Source organism: Carassius gibelio, chromosome A1 (assembly GCF_023724105.1).
Source record: "Carassius gibelio isolate Cgi1373 ecotype wild population from Czech Republic chromosome A1, carGib1.2-hapl.c, whole genome shotgun sequence".
In the NCBI taxonomy this organism is placed as follows: Eukaryota; Metazoa; Chordata; class Actinopteri; order Cypriniformes; family Cyprinidae; genus Carassius; species Carassius gibelio.
In genome coordinates this window covers 33,687,160-33,705,706 of record NC_068371.1, presented here as the reverse complement: position 1 = coordinate 33,705,706, position 18,547 = coordinate 33,687,160, and the positions used below count along the sequence as shown (strand labels likewise).

Below are 18,547 nucleotides of genomic sequence, written 5' to 3'. Positions count from 1 at the left end.
CTAAAATCGATACTATTAGAGATAAAATTGCAACCATTCAGCCATCAGCGACAGTATCACGTCAGACAGTGCACTATAGACCCCCTGAGGAACAGTTCCACTCATTCTCTACTATAGGAGAGGAAGAATTGTATAAACTTGTTAAAACATCTAAACCAACAACATGTATGTTAGACCCTATACCATATAAGCTCCTAAAAGAGGTGCTTCCAGAAGTCATAGATCCTCTTCTGACTATTATTAATTCCTCATTGTCATTAGGATATGTCCCCAAAACCTTCAAACTGGCTGTTATTATGCCCCTCATCAAAAAAACACAACTTGACCCCAAAGAACTAGTTAATTATAGACCAATCTCGAATCTCCCTTTTCTGTCCAAGATACTAGAAAAGGTGGTATCCTCACAATTATATTCCTTCTTAGAGAAAAATGGTATATGTGAGGATTTCCAGTCAGGATTTAGACCGTATCATAGTACTGAGACTGCTCTCCTTAGAGTTACAAATGATCTGCTCTTATCATCTGATTGTGGGTGTATCTCTCTATTGGTTTTATTGGATCTTAGTGCTGCGTTTGACACAATTGACCACAACATTCTTTTGCATAGACTTGAAAACTTTGTTGGCATCAGTGGAAGTGCATTAGCATGGTTTAAATCATACTTCTATGCCATCAGTTCGTATCAGTGAATGAAGATGTATCATATCGATCACAAGTGCAGTATGGAGTACCTCAAGGCTCAGTACTAGGGCCGCTACTCTTCACGCTTTATATGTTACCCTTGGGAGGTATCATCAGGAAACATGGTGTTAGCTTTCACTGTTATGCTGATGATACTCAGCTCTATATTTCTTCGCGGCCCGGTGAAACACACCAATTTGAAAAACTAATGGAATGCATAGTCGATATAAAAAACTGGATGACGAGTAATTTCTTACTGCTAAATTCTGAAAAAAAACCAGACGTGTTAATTATAGGACCTAAAAACTCCACTTGTAATAACCTAGAACACTGTCTAAGACTTGATGGTTGCTCTGTCAATTCTTCGTCATCAGTTAGGAACCTAGGTGTGCTATTTGATCGCAATCTTTCCTTCTCAAAAATATATCTAATTACGGCCTATGCTCTCAATGTCAAATGACCTCAAGGTTAGATTATTGTAATGCTTTATTGGGTGGTTGTTCTGCATGCTTAGTAAACAAACTACAGCTAGTCCAAAATGCAGCAGCAAGAGTTCTTACTAGAACCAGGAAGTATGACCATATTAGCCCGGTCCTGTCAATGCTGCACTGGCTCCCTATCAAATATTGTATAGATTTTAAAATATTGCTCATTACTTATAAAGCCATGAATGGTTTAGCACCTCAGTATTTGATTGAGCTCCTTTTACATTATACTCCTCTACGTCCGCTACGTTCTCAAAACTCAGGCAATTTGATAATACCTAGAATATCAAAATCATCTGCGGGCGGCAGATCCTTTTCCTATTTGGCGCCTAAACTCTGGAATAACCTACCTAACATTGTTCGGGAGGCAGACACACTCTTGCAGTTTAAATCTTGATTAAAGACCCATCTCTTTAACCTGGCATAAACATAACATACTAATATGCTTTTAATATCCAAATCCGTTAAAGGATTTTTAGGCTGCATTAATTAGGTAAACCGGAACTGGAAACACTTCCCATAACACCCTATGTACTTGCTACATCATTAGAAGAATGGCATCTACGCTAATATTTGTTTGTTTCTCTCTTGTTCCGAGGTCACCATGGCCACCAGATCCAGTCTGTGTCCAGATCAGAGGGTCACTGCAGTCACCCGGATCCAGTACGTATCCAGACCAGATGGTGGATCAGCACCTAGAAAGGACCTCTATTGCCCTGAAAGACAGCGGAGACCAGGACAACTAGAGCCCAGATACAGATCCCCTGTAAAGACCTTGTCTCAGAGGAGCATCAGGACAAGACCACAGGAAACAGATGATTCTTCTGCACAATCTGACATTGCTGCAGCCTGGAATTGAACTACTGGTTTCGTCTGGTCAGAGGAGAACTGGCCCCCCAAGTGACCCTGGTTTCTCCCAAGGTTTTTTTCTCCATTCTGTCACCAATGGAGTTTCGGTTCCTTGCCGCTGTCGCCTCTGGCTTGCATAGTTGGGGTCACTTCATCTACAGCGATCTCATTGACTTGATTGCAAATAAATGCACAGACACTATTTAACTGAACAGAGATGACATCACTGAATTCAGTGATGAACTGCCTTTAACTATCATTTTGCATTATTGACACACTGTTTTCCTAATGAATGTTGTTCAGTTGCTTTGACGCAATGTTTTTTTTTTTTTTTTTTACGCTATATAAATAAAGGTGACTTTGACTTTGAGTAGTAGTGAGCATTACATGCTGTAGACTAAAGAGGGTCTGAAACAGGTCCTTGTCCGTGTTACGAGATGGTTTGGTTTTAAAGCAGGTCATTATCCGTGTTACGAGATGGTCTGTCTGGTTTGGTTCAGCAACAAAATCAGACATCAGAAGACTACAGAGAACTGTTTGGACTGCCAAGAGGATTATTGGTGCTCCCCTGCCCACCCCTTCAAGAACTGTATACATCCAGAGTGAGGAAAAGGGCTCAGAAAATCACTCTGTTTGGTTTTTCATTCTCAGTCTCTACAAATTGTTATTGAATAAGAATTTCCACAACAAACAGAAATGTAGTGATGTGAGATTTGATGAGTTTGTGTGCATGTGAACTTCAGAAAGAGTCTCTCTATCATCTAATATCACACAGAGACACTGAGCAACCAGGATAAACCCTAAATCCAGCACAGAGGGGTTCAGTGAATGTGGTGTTGAATGTGTGTAAGTGTGTGAGTGTGTGTGTGTGTAAGTGTGTGAGTGTGTGTGTTTGAGAGATGCTGTAGAAGGACAGAGAGCCGTCAGACACGTCCACATACACTCCTGCTCTCTTACAGGATGAAGGGACAGCAGATAGATCAGTTCTGTTATTATTGTGACAGACAGTGAATCTGTTAGCATAGCAGAACAGACTCCAGGATTTGTCATTGTATCCAAACAAACAGTCTCTCCCTCTTCCTTTCCTGCTGATTGCTTTATATGTCACTGATATTTCAGCACTATATCCGCTCCATTCAGTCTCCCAGTAACAGCGTCCAGTCAGACTCTCAACACTCAGAACCTGAAGATCATCATCAAATCTCTCTGGATGATCAGGATATGACTGATGATCTTTCACACCTGTGATCTTCTTGTTCTCATCAGACAGAACGAGTCGAGTATGTGCTGTGTTTGGATCCAGTGTGAGATCACAGGCATCTGAACACAAGAAGAGAGAAACATCAAGAACAACACAACACTGAAGATGTCTGTGTGTTTACAGCTTTGACTAGAGCTGTGTCTGAAAGCGCTCTCTATACACTATATAGTGCACTAGATCAGCTGTCACACATTCTGTAGTGATGTCTGAATTCTGAGTGAACGACCGTTATCTTATCTGAGCTCAAAACGCTGCTCACGAGAGGATCAAGATGTCTTTACTGTCACCTTTGATCTATTTCATTTGTTCTTAGTGAACAGTATTATTGTTATTATTATTATTATTAATATTATATTTTTAAAAAAATCATTGTATTTTGAATGGTAATATATCATGGTTTCCAAAAAAAAAAAAAGAAAAAAAAAAAGAAAAATCGAAGCAGCACAACTGTTTTCTATATTGATAATAATAAATGTTTCTTGAGCAGTAAATCATCACACTCACAATAGTGATTTAAGAACAAAAACCAGACGAATCCCTTTAAATAAATCATCTGATCGACGTCTTGAGGTGTGGTAACTGTAGTATAAGTGGAATAAATGACTCCTCTTCACGTCGTGATCATATCAAAGCTGTTAGCGACAGACTGAGAATTGTTTGAAGGATTTGTCTGAAGCCTCTTTTTTTAATCCAGGCAGCAAATGCTTTAAAAACTGCTTTAAAATTACTTGATTGCATTCCAGATGCTTTTAAAGTACTTTTCACTATAAAGTTTGAATGTAAAACATTGTCATGAATTTGTTGTATTCCCATTTGTAAAATACCCAACACATTAATTGTTGTAGACGATTAGATATTTATATTCAGAGATTGACTTGGTCATGTAAAAGAGTGATAAATGGATAATTAATGTGATGACTGGTTCAGTGACAGAAACACGGGACACACACAGGTCTATAATAACTGCTGAAATGTCTGTGTGTCTCAGGTCTCAGGTCAGTCTGAGCGCTCATGATACACACAGTACAGCTGTACACCTGCAGGAGACACAGATCAACACTGGCTTTCTTTTTCAAGTTTGGATATTTGTCCTTCTGTAGCCTATACTTCATCTTTCAGTTTCTCAAGAGTAATCAGAGATGCGATCGCACAAGATCCTCTTCAGCTGTCACAAGCCGAGGGTGAATCTAAAGGTTTACATGATTAAACTGAATCCACACTCGAGGACATCGCTTCAAATCATCTGTCCAGTTCAGACACAAATGACTCAGTCCACCAGGTTTTTATTAGCGGCTTAGAAACAAAACAATGAATATTTGTTCACTTGCTAAAGCGGGAAAATAACCAAAAGAGAGTCCTCTCACGTCCTCTTGATTTGAGAACCATTCACGATTCGCGAGGATATGAGGCTTAAATAATTAATTTAGCCTAAAACATACTTATTCTAATCACTAAAATAATAAGATAACACAAAGATAATAGAAATAAACTGAGAAAACCCTGTGCACTCAGCAGTGGTTTCTCTCTAAGCAGCAAAGTGTCGAGCTGCTGTGAATAAGAGACTGATTGAGCAGCAGAGACAGATTTTCTGATTGTAACAGGAGTTTTCTCTCAGTCAGTGAGTTTGTGCTGCGACTGAAGTGAACTTAGATCAGCTTCATTCATTACAAACAAACACTTTCTGCTTTACACACACACACTGAGGAATGTTTCATGCTGTAAGAGTTTGCGTGTGTGTGTGTGTGTGTGTGTGTGTGTGTGTGTGTGTGTGTGAGAGAGATAGAGAGTGTGTTAGTGTGTGTGTGTGTGTGTGTGTGTGTGTGTGTGTGTGTGTGTGTGTGTGTGTGTGTGTTTGTGTCTGTGTCTCTGTCTGTGTGTGTGTGTGTTTGTGTGTGTGTGTGTGTCTATGTGTGTGTTTGTGTGTGTCTGTGTGTGTGTTTGTGTCTGTCTGTGTGTGTGTGTGTGTGTGTGTGTCTGTCTGTGTGTGTGTGTCTGTGTGTGTGTGTGTGTGTGTGTGTGTGGACCTACACTTTCGTGGTCCTGCTCTCATCATCTTCTCTCCTCCATGATCCACACTATAAAACACACAAACACAGGTTCATAAGTTGACACTCATATAATCAGACTGAGTCAATAGTTGTTGACCACACCCACAAGCCACGCCCAGCACTCATTATTAAAATATATAAATAATTACAGATACAAAAAAGTTCTACATTTTAATAAATTATAAAATGTAATGTTATTCCTGTGATGCAAAGCATAATTTTCTTCATCATTACTCCAATGATTAAGAAATCATTACAATTTATTTGACTCTCAAGAAACATTTCTGATTATTATCAATGTTGAAAACAATTTTACTGCTTTAAAAGTGCATCATTATTACCACACAAAATATAATGAGCAGCATTTATTTGCATTTATCAAATGTATTTATTACATTTGTTAATGCTTTTATTAAATTAAAATCATTTTAAATATCTTAATTTCTATTCAATATCTATTTACTTTTTGTCACTTTCATGCATGATGAATAAAATCACAAATTTCTCTCTCTTTTTTCAATCTTAATGTTAGAGTGGTATCATTGTTTCCACAAAAAATATTAAGCAGAAAAACAGTTTCTAACATTGATAATAATGAGAAATGTTTATTGAGCAGCAATATTAGAATGATTTCTGAAGCATCGTGACACTGAAACTTCATTGTAAACAACAACAGATTTATAAACGTTTCTAATGACAAATGTTGTGTTCCCAAATGTTAAAGTGGAACATCCCATCCATGATGTTTCTTTTCACAGTTTATTTAGGGAACAGCTTGAGGTTATTTGCATGATTTCAATCATCATGCATTAAACAACCTAAATGTGGATTGAAGAACAGAATTGAGAGAGACTGAGAAAGCAGAGTTTGTGGAGGCAGTGTCACACATGGATCGACTCCTTGTGGTTGAGGAGGAACCGAGCGCCAACCTCCCGCTCTCTCTCGTGAAGACAACAAGGAATTGACTAAAACTGTAATTCATTGATGACCACTGTGAGGGGGGTAAATTGTTTTATAACTCATCCATTTAAATTATACAGTGACGCTCTGCCAAGATGGCGACGGCCCGCTCTGCAAACTTTAAGCTTCAAAAAACAGACTTCAGGAGTCTACAGGTGACGTCACGGACACTACGTCCATGTGTTTATACAGTCTATGGGAGGAACACAGAGAGAGGTGAAGAAGAGAATGGAGGAGGAGCATAGGCTTGAGCCGCTGGTGGAGGCAGCCTCACGCCAGCATCTGTTACAGGAGCTGCAGGACACAGAAAGATGTAGAGAGAGATGGAGCAAAAGACTGAACAGAGGAGGGAGGAGAAAGAGGTTTTGCAGCGGTGGAATCTGGAGCACGGCTCAGACTCGCTGATGACTCTAATGACTGTTTTGGAGGGTTAGCTGACTGCAAAGAGACGTACAAAGAGACGTACATAAGATCCTCCCAAATGTTGTTAATAAATAATTTAATGTAGATCAGCATCATTCACACACATGTTCAGTACGTCAGTATTAGTGTCTGACATACTTGAGTATCTCCAGTTTATAGTTTGGATCCTGCAGTTTGTGTTTGAGCAGCTTCACTCCTGATTCTCCTGGGTGATTGTAGCTCAGATCCAGCTCTCTCAGGTGTGAGGGGTTTGAACTCAGAGCTGAAGACAAATAACCACAGCCTTCCTCTGTCACCATACAGCCAGACAACCTACAGACACACACACACAGAGACAGATCAACTACAGACACAGGTTCTTGTTCCTCTCAAAATTTCATTTGTTTACGGTTTTCTTTTTATTCCTTGAACCGGTTCAGAGCCCTGCTGTAAATGATCTCTTATATGTTCTTAATACCTCAGTATCTACAGACACACACACACACACACACACTGTGATCAGTTGACTGTAAATGATCTCTTATATGTTCTTAATACCTCAGTATCTGCAGACACACACACACACACTGTGATCAGTTGACTGTAAATGGTCTCTTATATGTTCTTAATACCTCAGTATCTGCAGACACACACACACACACACACACAGTGATCAGTTGACTGTAAATTATCTCTTATATGTTCTTAATACCTCAGTATCTGCAGACACACACACACACACACACACAGTGATCAGTTGACTGTAAATGATCTCTTATATGTTCTTAATACCTCAGTATCTGCAGACACACACACACACACACACACACACACACACACTGTGATCAGTTGACTGTAAATGATCTCTTATGTGTTCTTAATACCTCAGTATCTGCAGCTGACAGTTTGGACTCTTCAGTCCATCAGAAATAAACTTTACACCAGAGTCCTGCAGGTCATTGATCCTCAGATCCAGCTCTCTCAGGACACAGTTTGAGGATTGTAGAGCTGAAGACAATCTCTCACAACACTGAGCAGTGAGATTACAGCCAGCAAGACTGAAAGAGACAAGAACACACACCAACAGTCAGATCATCTACAGACACACACACACAGATCATCTACACACACACATTGTGATCAGTTGACTGTAAATCAGGGCTTGAAAATGAAAAGAAAATTCAATCGGTTCACTCTGAGCAGAACCAATATTTTAACGTTTCTGTTCCTCCGTTCCTCTGAATTATTTCCGTTCAGAAACCGGTTCGGCAGGAAAAATACCGGTTAATAACGTTATTTTGTAAAAACAATATTATGTGTCTATAATTTGCCTAATAATAATGTCACGCGCGTCGTTTCTATATGCACGCTTTACAGTTCTTACTCGTTGTCTTTGTTGGAAGGAGGACACCGACAGGGAGCTCAGCAGATCATAACACTTGATTTATTAAACATGAAGAGCTGAACATCAGTAATTAGCCACATCTGATTACACAGTGTGCAACATCTCTCTCTCTCTCTCTCTCTCTCTCTCTCTCTTTCTCTCTCACTTCCGGTGTGACGTGTGACTGCTCAGTGTGAGAGGAGCGTTTGTGAGGGTATTGGAGATTGTGCTCGATTGTTTGTTGGGAGCGAGTGCGTTTTCTGTTTCATGCTTTACTTTTTTCTTATTTTTGTTCTTTATTTTTTTTTTTTTTTTCCTTCGGTATTTGTTTCTAATCTCTTAGGTAGAGGGAAAGGGTAGGGATAGGAAAGTTGCGGCTCTGAAGTCGCGTGCGTTTAGACGACGGTATGGCGTCTGTTCCCTGGTCAGCGCTGACACTCCGGCATGGTTGCAGGTGCGTGCCAGAGCCGGGAGTGACGGTAGAAGATCATCTGCTGGTTATTGGGGAGCAGATCGGGTTTGAGAATATAGCGTCGGCATCACAAAATCAGCAAACACTGACCACTATAATGGTGACACACAAATTGTGATTTTCTGGTTTGGTGATTCTGCTTGTTAACATCAGGTGTCTTCAATAATGGTCAATCATAACTCAGTTAACTTCTTAATTATCTCATTAACTTCAACTCTGCTTCAGTGTTACTTTTAACACTGCTTCAGAGTTTATATTAGTTCACACTCAGAGTGTTAAATTAACACTGGAGATTTTGCTGTGTATAAAAGTAAAAAGAGGCATCAGACAGGGGTGTCCTCTTTCAGGACAATTATACAGTATTGTAATTGAACCTTTGATGTGTAAACTGAGGAGAGGGCTAATGGGTCTACAGGTTAATACCCTACACTCCAATATTAAACTGCCTGCATACGCTGATGATGTCACAGTCATAATTCGGGAACAAAATGACATTCAGGTGCTAAAGGAGGCTTTACATTGTTATGGTAAAGCCTCTTCAGCTGTTGTTAACTGGGGTAAATGTGATGCTTTGTGATGTGGAAGAGATTTTAAAGGTCCAGTACTTCCTGGTGGTTTAAAGTGGGGATGAGTAGGTTTTAAATATTTAGGGGTATTTATAGGGACAGAAGAGTACCAAAGAAAAAACTGGGAGGGCCTTGTGGAGAAAGTGTGTGCTTGGTTGTCTAAATGGAAGTGGTTGCTACCCCAGTTATCCTACAGGGCGAGGGTTCTAGTTTGTAATAATTTGGTTGCTTCTTCTTTATGGCACAAAATGACAATAATTGAGCCTCCTGTTGACTGGGTGAGCGAGATCCAGCAGCGACTAGTGGATTTTTTCTGGTCAGGCCATCATTGGTTAAAGGCGGCGGTGTTGTATTTGCCTGTACTGGAAGGAGGCCAGGGGCTGATCGATGTAGCATCAAGAATAAAGGCCTTCAGAACCCAGACAACATGAAGATTGCTTTATGAGGAGGATGTAAGTTGGGCAGGAATTGCTTGTGCTCTACTGAGGAGAGCGGGAAACATGGGCCTAGATCTTCATCTCTTCCTTATGGATATTAACAAGCTGAACGTTTCTGGACTGATAAATTTTAAGATCATGGACACTGTTAATTTAGTTTTGATTTAGTCCAAGTCACTCCACTCTACACGGCTTCTTCTAAAATTACGATTTCAAATGTGCCTCCATTCATAACTAATGAAGTATTGGAGCGCAAGTTAGTTTGTTTCGGGAAAATTGTTAGTCCGTTTAAAACGATCTCTCAGGGGATGTAAACACCCAGTCTAGATTTAGTAGTGCAGAGTGTGTGGTGGTGGAGAAACAGCAGCACACGGAGTTGACATGCAATAAAGAATGTAATGAGGGTGGCATGGATGAAACCCAGTCAGATGAGACTGTATCTATGCATGATTTTGATTCATGCTCACAGGGAGATTCACTGTGCAGTGGTGAGGCGAACTCACAAGAGTTTTCACGAGATGATTCCTCATTGTATACTTTAGAAGAGATCAATGCTTTTCTAGATGACACGTTTGGAAAGCAAGTCAATGTGATAGATTTTTTTTCATATATTGGGAAGTTCGAGAAGTCTGTTTCAATACATCAAAAGAATGTGGGATTTGATATCTTAAGTGAAAAGAAAACGTTTCGTTTAAAGAAACATATAACAGCAATTAGAAAGTATAGAAAGGTAGAAAAAAGGAGAACGTTAAAAGTTTTGACTTAGCTGACCAATTTCATGCATCACGTGGTGTCTCTTTTTGCAATGCTCTTTTTCTCTGTTTTTCATTTTTCCCTCTTAAAAGTGCACATGGAAGTTTTAAGAGTAGGTTCTCTTAACATAAATGGGGGGAGGGATATGCACAAACGTGCATTAGTATCTGAAATAATAGAACAGAGAAAATTGCATGTTATTTATCTTCAAGAAACACATAGTGATGTAGGAAATGAAATCGATTGGGGATTGTGGTGGAAAGGGCAGTATTTTTTAAGTCATAAAACTAATTTGAGCGCAGGAGTAGGAATTTTTTTTTCACCTGAATTAAGGGTCACTGGTTTGAGTACAGAAGAACCAATAAATGGTCGTCTCTTGGTAGTTAAAGCTGACATAGATGGGGACATTTATTATTTCATCAATGTGTATGCACCAAATGTAGGTTTTGAAAGATTATTGTTTTTTGGTGTGTTAAGTAGTGTGTTTAAAAAATGTTTTAATGATTGGAATGTTATAGTAGGAGGGGATTGGAACTGTACAGAAAATTTCACAGTTGATCGAAATACAGAAGAACCGCATATTCAGTCATCATCATGTTTATCCAAGTTAATAAGGGCAACTGATCTTTTGGACATATGGAGAATTAAACACCCTGATGTGAGGCAATATACATGGGTGAAGGTTAACAATAATAGGGTTACTGCTGCTCGTCTGGATAGAATCTATGTGTCTAAACAGATGAGTAGTCAAATTATTGATTGCTCTATTAATCCGATGGGTTTTACAGATCACAATCTGGTGTCGGTTGTAATAAGTAAGTCTTATAGTTCAAAAAAGTCCTCTTTTTGGCATTTTAACATTAGATTGCTTCAAGATAAAGAGTTTTGTAGATTTTTTGAAATTCAGAAACAGATGGTCTGCTTACGCCTTCCTGATGGGAAGTTGACGTATGATATGAGAGAAATGCGTCGTCATGCAGTGGATTTTTATTCAAATCTTTATACTGCTGGGCATTGTGATGAAAATTGTTCTGCACAACTTTTTCATGATTAACCTCAAATAGACTTGGACTCAAAGACTGCTTTGGATATAGATATATCCTACCATGAACTAATTGCTGCATTGGGTCAACTGAATTCAGGAAAATCTCCAGGCATTGATGGTCTGCAACCTGAATTCTACAAACATTTTTGGCACTGTATTGGAAAGGACCTTTGTGAGGTTTTTTGTGAATGCAGCAAAGATGGTATGCTGCCTGTGTCCTGTAAACGAGCTGTTCTGTCTTTGTTGCCTAAAAAGGGGGACTTGTCTTTTTTGAAAAACTGGAGACCAGTTGCGTTGTTGACTACTGATTATAAAATTCTGTCAAAATGCCTTGCTAACAGGTTAAAAAATTACCTTCATTTAATAGTACACCGTGATCAAAAATATTGTGTTCCAGAAAGAACGATATCAGATAATTTAATTTTGATACGGGATGTTTTAGATATTTGCAAAGTTTTTAAAAGAAAAATTGGTCTGATCTCCTTAGATCAAGAAAAGGCGTTTGATCGTGTAGATCACAAATATCTTTTCAATGTGTTGGAAGCTTTTGGTTTAGGGCAAGGTTTTTTAAAATTGGTGAAACTGTTTTATGCAGATGCCTCTTGTATTGTCAAGGTGGGATGTGGTTTAAGCCGTCCTATCCCTGTAACAAGGGGTATAAGACAGGGGTGTCCTGTGAAAAAATCTCTGGTTTTATTACTTCTGGTATTATTGAGAACTCAAGAACAGTTTTAAGTGCTTATGCAGATGACATTACTGTATTTGTTAATAATACACAAGATGTTAATGTTTTAACTGATGTTCTAGATGTGTATGAGAAGGCTTCATCTGCCAGGGTAAATTGGGATAAAAGTGAAACTCTCTGGGCAGGTCGTGATTTCTCAGAGAATCCTCCACATTTGCCTGGGAATCTTAAATGGAGTTTTGAAGGTTTTAAGATACTAGGTATTTATTTTGGTACAACTGATTTTCAGAAATTAAATTGGGAGGGCGTAGAGGTTAAAGTATGCACCTGATTGTCTAGATGGAAATGGTTGCTACCCCAGTTGTCCTACAGGGGAAGAGTTCTGGTGGCCAACAATTTGGTGTCATCCACTCTGTGGCACAAATCCAACGTTTTGCAACCACCAGCAGGTTTAATTCAAGCAATTCAAAGGCACTTGGTGACTTTTTTTTTGGTCCGGATACCATTGGGTTCGATCTGCCGTACTGTATCTTCCTATACAAGAAGGGGGACAAGGCCTGGTGGATATAAAGGCAAGAATAATGACTTTTCGTCTACAGACAGCTCAAAGATTGCTTTACAACAGTAATTTTGCTTGGATGAACACAGCAACAGTCCTTTTGCGGAAGACAGGGGGAATGTGATTTGATAAACATCTATTTCTTATGTATTTACAAGAGTCTGATTTGGTAGACTTTACTCCCTATTATAAATCTATGCTTGAGGCTTGGAAGGTTTTCACTGTGTCAAGATCATCCGATGTATCAACTGGGACTTGGCTGTTGGAAGAACCTTTGTTTTTTAACCCTCTGTTCCCTTCAAGACTTTTATCATCTGCGTGTTTACGCTCACGGCTGCTGGCTGCTGGGTATACAAAGTTGGGTCATGTACTGAACAGCAGCGTGGAAGTTATAACCCAAAGAACTAAGGTGAAATCTGCAAGAATGATACAGCAGCTGGTTGCAGAAGTACACGGGATGTTAAGAAAGGAACATGGAGAACTTGTGGACAATACAGAAATGATTCATGAGTGGAAAGAGGGATTTGATTATGTTTTTCCTTCACTCATTGTTAGAGCTTCTGTGGAGATTTGGGAAGAAGATGATCATTGTTTGTTGACATTTAAAACCCCAGTTTTGGAATGTTTTGAGTCAGCTGGGAAGAAGGCCTTGTACTTGATTTGTGTTAAAGTATCAAATGCAAGGTTGTTGACTGGTGTTTTTTCAACAAAATTGATAGACTGTTTTGGACTTGAATCTTCCCCTAAAGGCTGCTGCTACAAATACCCAATCAATAAGCGGACAGGTGACTTGCAGTGGAGAATTGTACATGGAGCAGTAGCTACGAACAGACATGTGGTGCATCTTAATCCTAGTGTTGGGGTGGGTTGTCCTTTTTGTTCGGTGGTAGAATCTTTGTTTCATTTATTTGTGCAGTGTTCTCGTTTAGGGGATCTGTTTCCCTTTTAAGTAATTGGTTTTCATCTTTGGGGGAGGTATTTCTTGCAAATTATTTATTTATGGACCCAGGTATTCAGTTCAAAGGAAAAGGACTTTGGTTATAATTATTTTTTTATCTGGCACTGCAAAATTAGTAATTTGGAAAACAAGGAAAAACAAACTCCTAGGGCAGGATGTTTTAAGTGTGGTTCCTATGTTTTTAGGTTTTGTGGCAGCTAGATTAAAAGTAGAGTTTGCTTATTATAAATTGGTGGACCGTATACCAAAGTTTATAGAAATCTGGGGTGTTAATGAGGTATTGTGTACTGTATGTGAGAACAATGAGATGTTGTTGACTTTTTAAACATGTATGTGAAAAAGAATGAAATTAATGTGCATTTCTGAATTAAGTGTGAATAATTGTGTATTTTAAGAGAAAGTTGTTATAATAAAGATGTATTTAAAATTCAAAAATTCTCTCTCTACCTCTCTCTCTCTCTCTCGGTCTCTCTCTACCTCTCTCTCTCTGTCTCTCTCTACCTCGCTTTCTCTCTTTCTCTCTCTCTCTCAAAAAAAGGATGAAAGATTGCGTTTTGAAAGTAAAAAAAAAAAATCTAAAGTTGCGTCCTTGCATTTTATTAGTCCTATTACTTTATGAAATAATGAAGGCTAAAATGCCTGTAGTCTAAAGCATGTTTACAAAGATTATAAAAACAGCTATTAGTTTCTCTCGAAAACAAAACAAGTTTAGACTATAAAAACGTCAACCCAAAAACAAATTAATTTAAGCTGAAGCTGATGCCTGCATCTCTCATCCGGCACGAATCCAGATTTTCCATGTTCCCGAAGTATCTGGATGCTAAAATAGTATTTATTATATAGTGTTTGTACTTCTACATAAAACATCATCCTTCACATCAGCTTTATCAGCACAGTGAGGCGCGGTCACTCTGAACACAACATGTACAACGGAGCAGTCTAACTTTTTATTTGTTTCTTTAACTCTATTTTATTTTGTTAATGTATAGGTTTTAATAAAGCAAAATGATGTTGTGTCAGTGGGATGGTCATACCAAAGCTGATTGGTTATATAGAAGCAAGACATTATTCAAAACTGTCAGCTTTGGGAAAATAATTAAAACTGTAAAGCTTTTGCAAAATAAAGAAAACTTCTCTGTGCAGTTTCGTATTCCTTTCCGAAAACTTTGCAACATGTCACAATGAACGGTAATTTAGCACAGTTTTTCTTTCGTTTCGTTAATCTGTAAATATGATTTAATTGAAATGTATTTAGTGTATATGCCTATATTTCTCTTTATGTAAGTCTATAGGGGTTTGTTTTTCTGTTTTCTCTATTCAGAGAAGCACTGCAGGTGTGTTATCTGTTGAATTCATCTCGCACTATCCTCAGATTAACTCTAAGTGCGGTGCGTTGTCATTGAGACTGATCTATGATGAGTTCAGACCTGAGCGACATTTCACTCCTGGCTTCAGCGTCACATTTGCATATGCCGTAATTCTGGAATTCATGATTCATTGACAGCAAATTTCAAATATTAAATGGAACGATAAAATAACATTATTAACCGGTTAATGGCCATTTAGAATTTTAGATTCTGTTCGGAACTATAACATTTGATTTCCTTTCTGTTTCTGTTCCTGTCAAAATTTCATTCGTTTACGGTTTTCATCTTAATTCCTTGAACCGGTTCAGAGCCCTCAGTATCCTCAGACCTCAGTATCTGCAGACACACACACACACACACACACACACACACTTCTATGTTCTTAATACCTCAGTATCTGCAGCTGACAGTTTGGACTCTTCAGTCCATCAGAAATAAACTTTACACCAGAGTCCTGCAGGTCATTGTTCCTCAGATCCAGCTCTCTCAGGACACAGTTTGAGGATTGTAGAGCTGATGACACAATTTCACAATGCTGTTCTGAGAGACCACAGCCAGAAAATCTAGAAGAGATTAAATATAATTATTACTATTATTATTATTATTAAAGGATTAAATCCTTCCTGCTGTATTGTTAATTTGATCATTATTTGTAGTTCCTCTTTATTAGCTGGATTTGTGTTTATTATAGTCTTCAGATCCTGATCTGATATATAGACCCTCTTTTATTTCTGTGTTTGGACACTAATGTTGTGAATCAGAGCTTGTTCTGTAGTCCTTCACAGAAATGTGTCACATCTGAGTTTGTAAAAGTCATTTTCACAAAAGACTGACATGTAAATGGATATTTAACACAGATCTCATTAAATGACAAACTCTTCGCTTGTTTTGTGTGAATAATTCATGTCTGTGTGTGAGCTGCTGAAATGTAAGTTTTAATCTTTTATTTGTGACATTAATGTGGTCACAATGCTGACAGAGTAAATCTGTGTTAGAAAACTAGACCTATATCACTCATAATATTACCATTCACACTCATCCACCTTTTCTATGGTTTGATTTATTTTATGTCATAATGCAGAGCTCTTTAAATGTATAATAATGTAAAATAGTGTCTAGTGCTGTACAGTAAAGAGTAAGCAGACGTCAAGCTCTGTCTTCACTGTAATAGTTCACTGTAACAGCAGTCAAACAGCTACAACATTCAGCATTTATGATCAATAATTACTGCAGATTAAATGTTATTATAGTTATTAATATTAGCAGTAGTTGATATCATGATTGTGTCTTGATTGAGAGTGAAATGTGTGAATGTCAGCTTTACTGATCAATGTGTGGAGCGTCTCTTTGCTGCAGCTGCTGCTGATTTAATGAACCAGTTTCTCATGTGACGGGGTTGTTTTTACCTTTTACTCTAATATCTACTGGATTAAAAACACATGTTGGGACTCCTTTAAGATTCTGGCCTGTTATTCAGGAGAAAATCTCTCATTCAGGAACGTTTATTTTAAAGGAGTCAGATTCATTATTACATATGATCCTTTAGTTGATGATGAAACACTCACAGAGCTTTTCTGCACTTGATCACAGCTGGTATCAGTCTTCTTCTCCCCTCAGCTGATGTGTTGTATTTCATGGTGTTCAGTTCATCCAGTGTCTCCTCTGACATCTGAAGCATGTAGGAGATTGTTGAGCAGTGAGCAGCAGAGAGTTTCTTCTCTGAGTGTTTGTCTGATTTCACAAACTCCTGAATCTCTCTGAACAGAGTCTGATCTTTCACTTCCAGCAGACAGAGGAACAGATTGATCGACTGATCAGCTGAGAGAGGATTACTTCTCTTGACCATCAGTCCATCATCTTCATCTTTGATCCTCTCTTTAATATACTGTGTGGTTCTGCTGATGGTCTCTGAGCTGTTCTCTGTGTGTTTCAGTAGATCCTGTAAGATTCTCTGATTGGACTCCAGTGAGACGCCCAGCAGGAACCGCAGGAACAGATCCAGACGTCCATTCTCACTCTCAAGAGCTTTATCTACTGCTGAAGTTAGTAGATCATACAGAGAGACTTTATCAGAGTAATATCTGTTAGATCTGAATTCATGCAGTGTTTTCTTGTTCTTTGTTAAACAGCAGTAAAGCAGATAGAAAGCAGCGAGAAACTCCTGAACGCTCAGATGAATGAAGCTGTAGACTTTCCTCTGATGAATCACAGATTCCTGCTTAAAGATCTCAGTGCAAATCCCAGAATACACCGAGGCGTCAGTGACGTCTATGCTGCTCTCAATCAGGTCCTCCTCATAGAACATCACATTGCCCTTCATTAGCTGTTTGAAAGCCACTTCAGCAAGTTTCACAATCACTTCTCTGTTGGACGGCAGGAGTTTCTCTGGATCTCTCTCTTCATACTTCTGCTTCCTCATGTTGATCTGAATCAGCAGGAAGTGGATGTACATTTCAGTCAGAGTTTGAGGGATTTCTGCACTCAGATCTTCTTCCAGGAGCTTCTGAAGCACAGTGGATGAGATCCAGCAGAAGACGGGGATGTGGCACATGATGTGGAGGCTTCTTGCTCTTCTGATGTGTGAGATGATTCTGCTGGCTTGATGCTCATCACTGATTCTCTTCCTGAAATATTCCTCCTTCTGAGGCTCAGTGAATCCCTGAATTTCTGTCAGACGGTGGATGTATTTGGAGGGGATCTGATTGGCTGCTGCTGGTCTGGAGGTGATCCAGATGAGAGCAGAGGGAAGCAGCTCTCCTTTCATCAGCTTTGACATCAACACAGCCACTGATGAAGTCTCAGTCACATCACAAACTTTCTGAGCGTCTGAAAACATCAGTGTGATTCTGCTTTCATCCAGACCATCAAAGATGAACACAACTTTACACTCCTCATAAATCTGTGAGTCCAGATCTTGAAGTTCAGGATGAAAGTCCAGCAGAAGTCTGTGAAGACTGTACTGATGATCTCTGATCAAGTTCAGCTCTCGAAATGGAAGCACAAACATGAAATCTACATCCTGATTAGCTTTTCCCTCGGCCCAGTCCAGAATGAACTTCTGCACAGAGACGGTTTTTCCGATTCCAGCGATGCCTTTAGTAAGAACAGTCTTGATCTGCTCTTTCTCCTCACATCCTGCTTCAGCGGAGGCTTTAAAGATGTCATTGCAGTAGATTGGAGTGTCTTGTGAGTGTTGTGTTCTGGCTGTTTTCTCCATCTGTAAAACCTCATGTTCTTCATTCACTCCTTCTCTCTCTCCCTCTATGATGTAGAGCTGTGTGTAGATGCTGTTCAGGAGGCTTTCATTCTCCTGGAGTTTCAGTCCCTCAAATAATCTCTCATACTTGTTCTTCATGCTGGTTTTGTGCTGCTCTTTGACTCTCTGTAGTTCATCATTCACTGCTTGAGGAGGATCCTGGGCTCGTATCTGATCGTATCTGATTGAAACAACAGAGAACAGGTTTTTACAAATAGCTTTATATAAAAACTCAAAGCTAAATCTGTTTGACAGTGAACTTCTTTTATCTGGACATTGAGATCAAATTCATTTTCCAGCACTGAACTTTTGTCCACAGATTTGAGGTGAAATCAGGAATAAAATCATCTCTCATCTAAAACTCATCTCTCTGTCAGGA

At 39.0% G+C, this 18,547-nt stretch overlaps 1 protein-coding gene and 1 long non-coding RNA gene across 10 annotated transcripts in view; one reads left to right on the top strand and one right to left on the bottom strand.

Annotated features, from left to right (window-relative positions):
• Positions 1–18,547, bottom strand: part of LOC128020811 (NACHT, LRR and PYD domains-containing protein 3) — a 638,518-nt gene that overhangs the window by 145,348 nt on the left and 474,623 nt on the right. For all 9 annotated transcript variants that reach the window (XM_052607817.1, XM_052607737.1, XM_052607662.1 and 6 more), the window contains one exon: positions 7,571–7,744. In XM_052607817.1, coding sequence (XP_052463777.1) covers positions 7,571–7,744 — 174 coding nt within the window. The remainder of the gene's footprint in view (positions 1–7,570; positions 7,745–18,547) is intronic.
• LOC127939993 (uncharacterized) overlaps positions 1–18,547 on the top strand; it is a 235,539-nt gene that overhangs the window by 113,217 nt on the left and 103,775 nt on the right. The gene's annotated exons all lie outside the window — the stretch shown is intronic.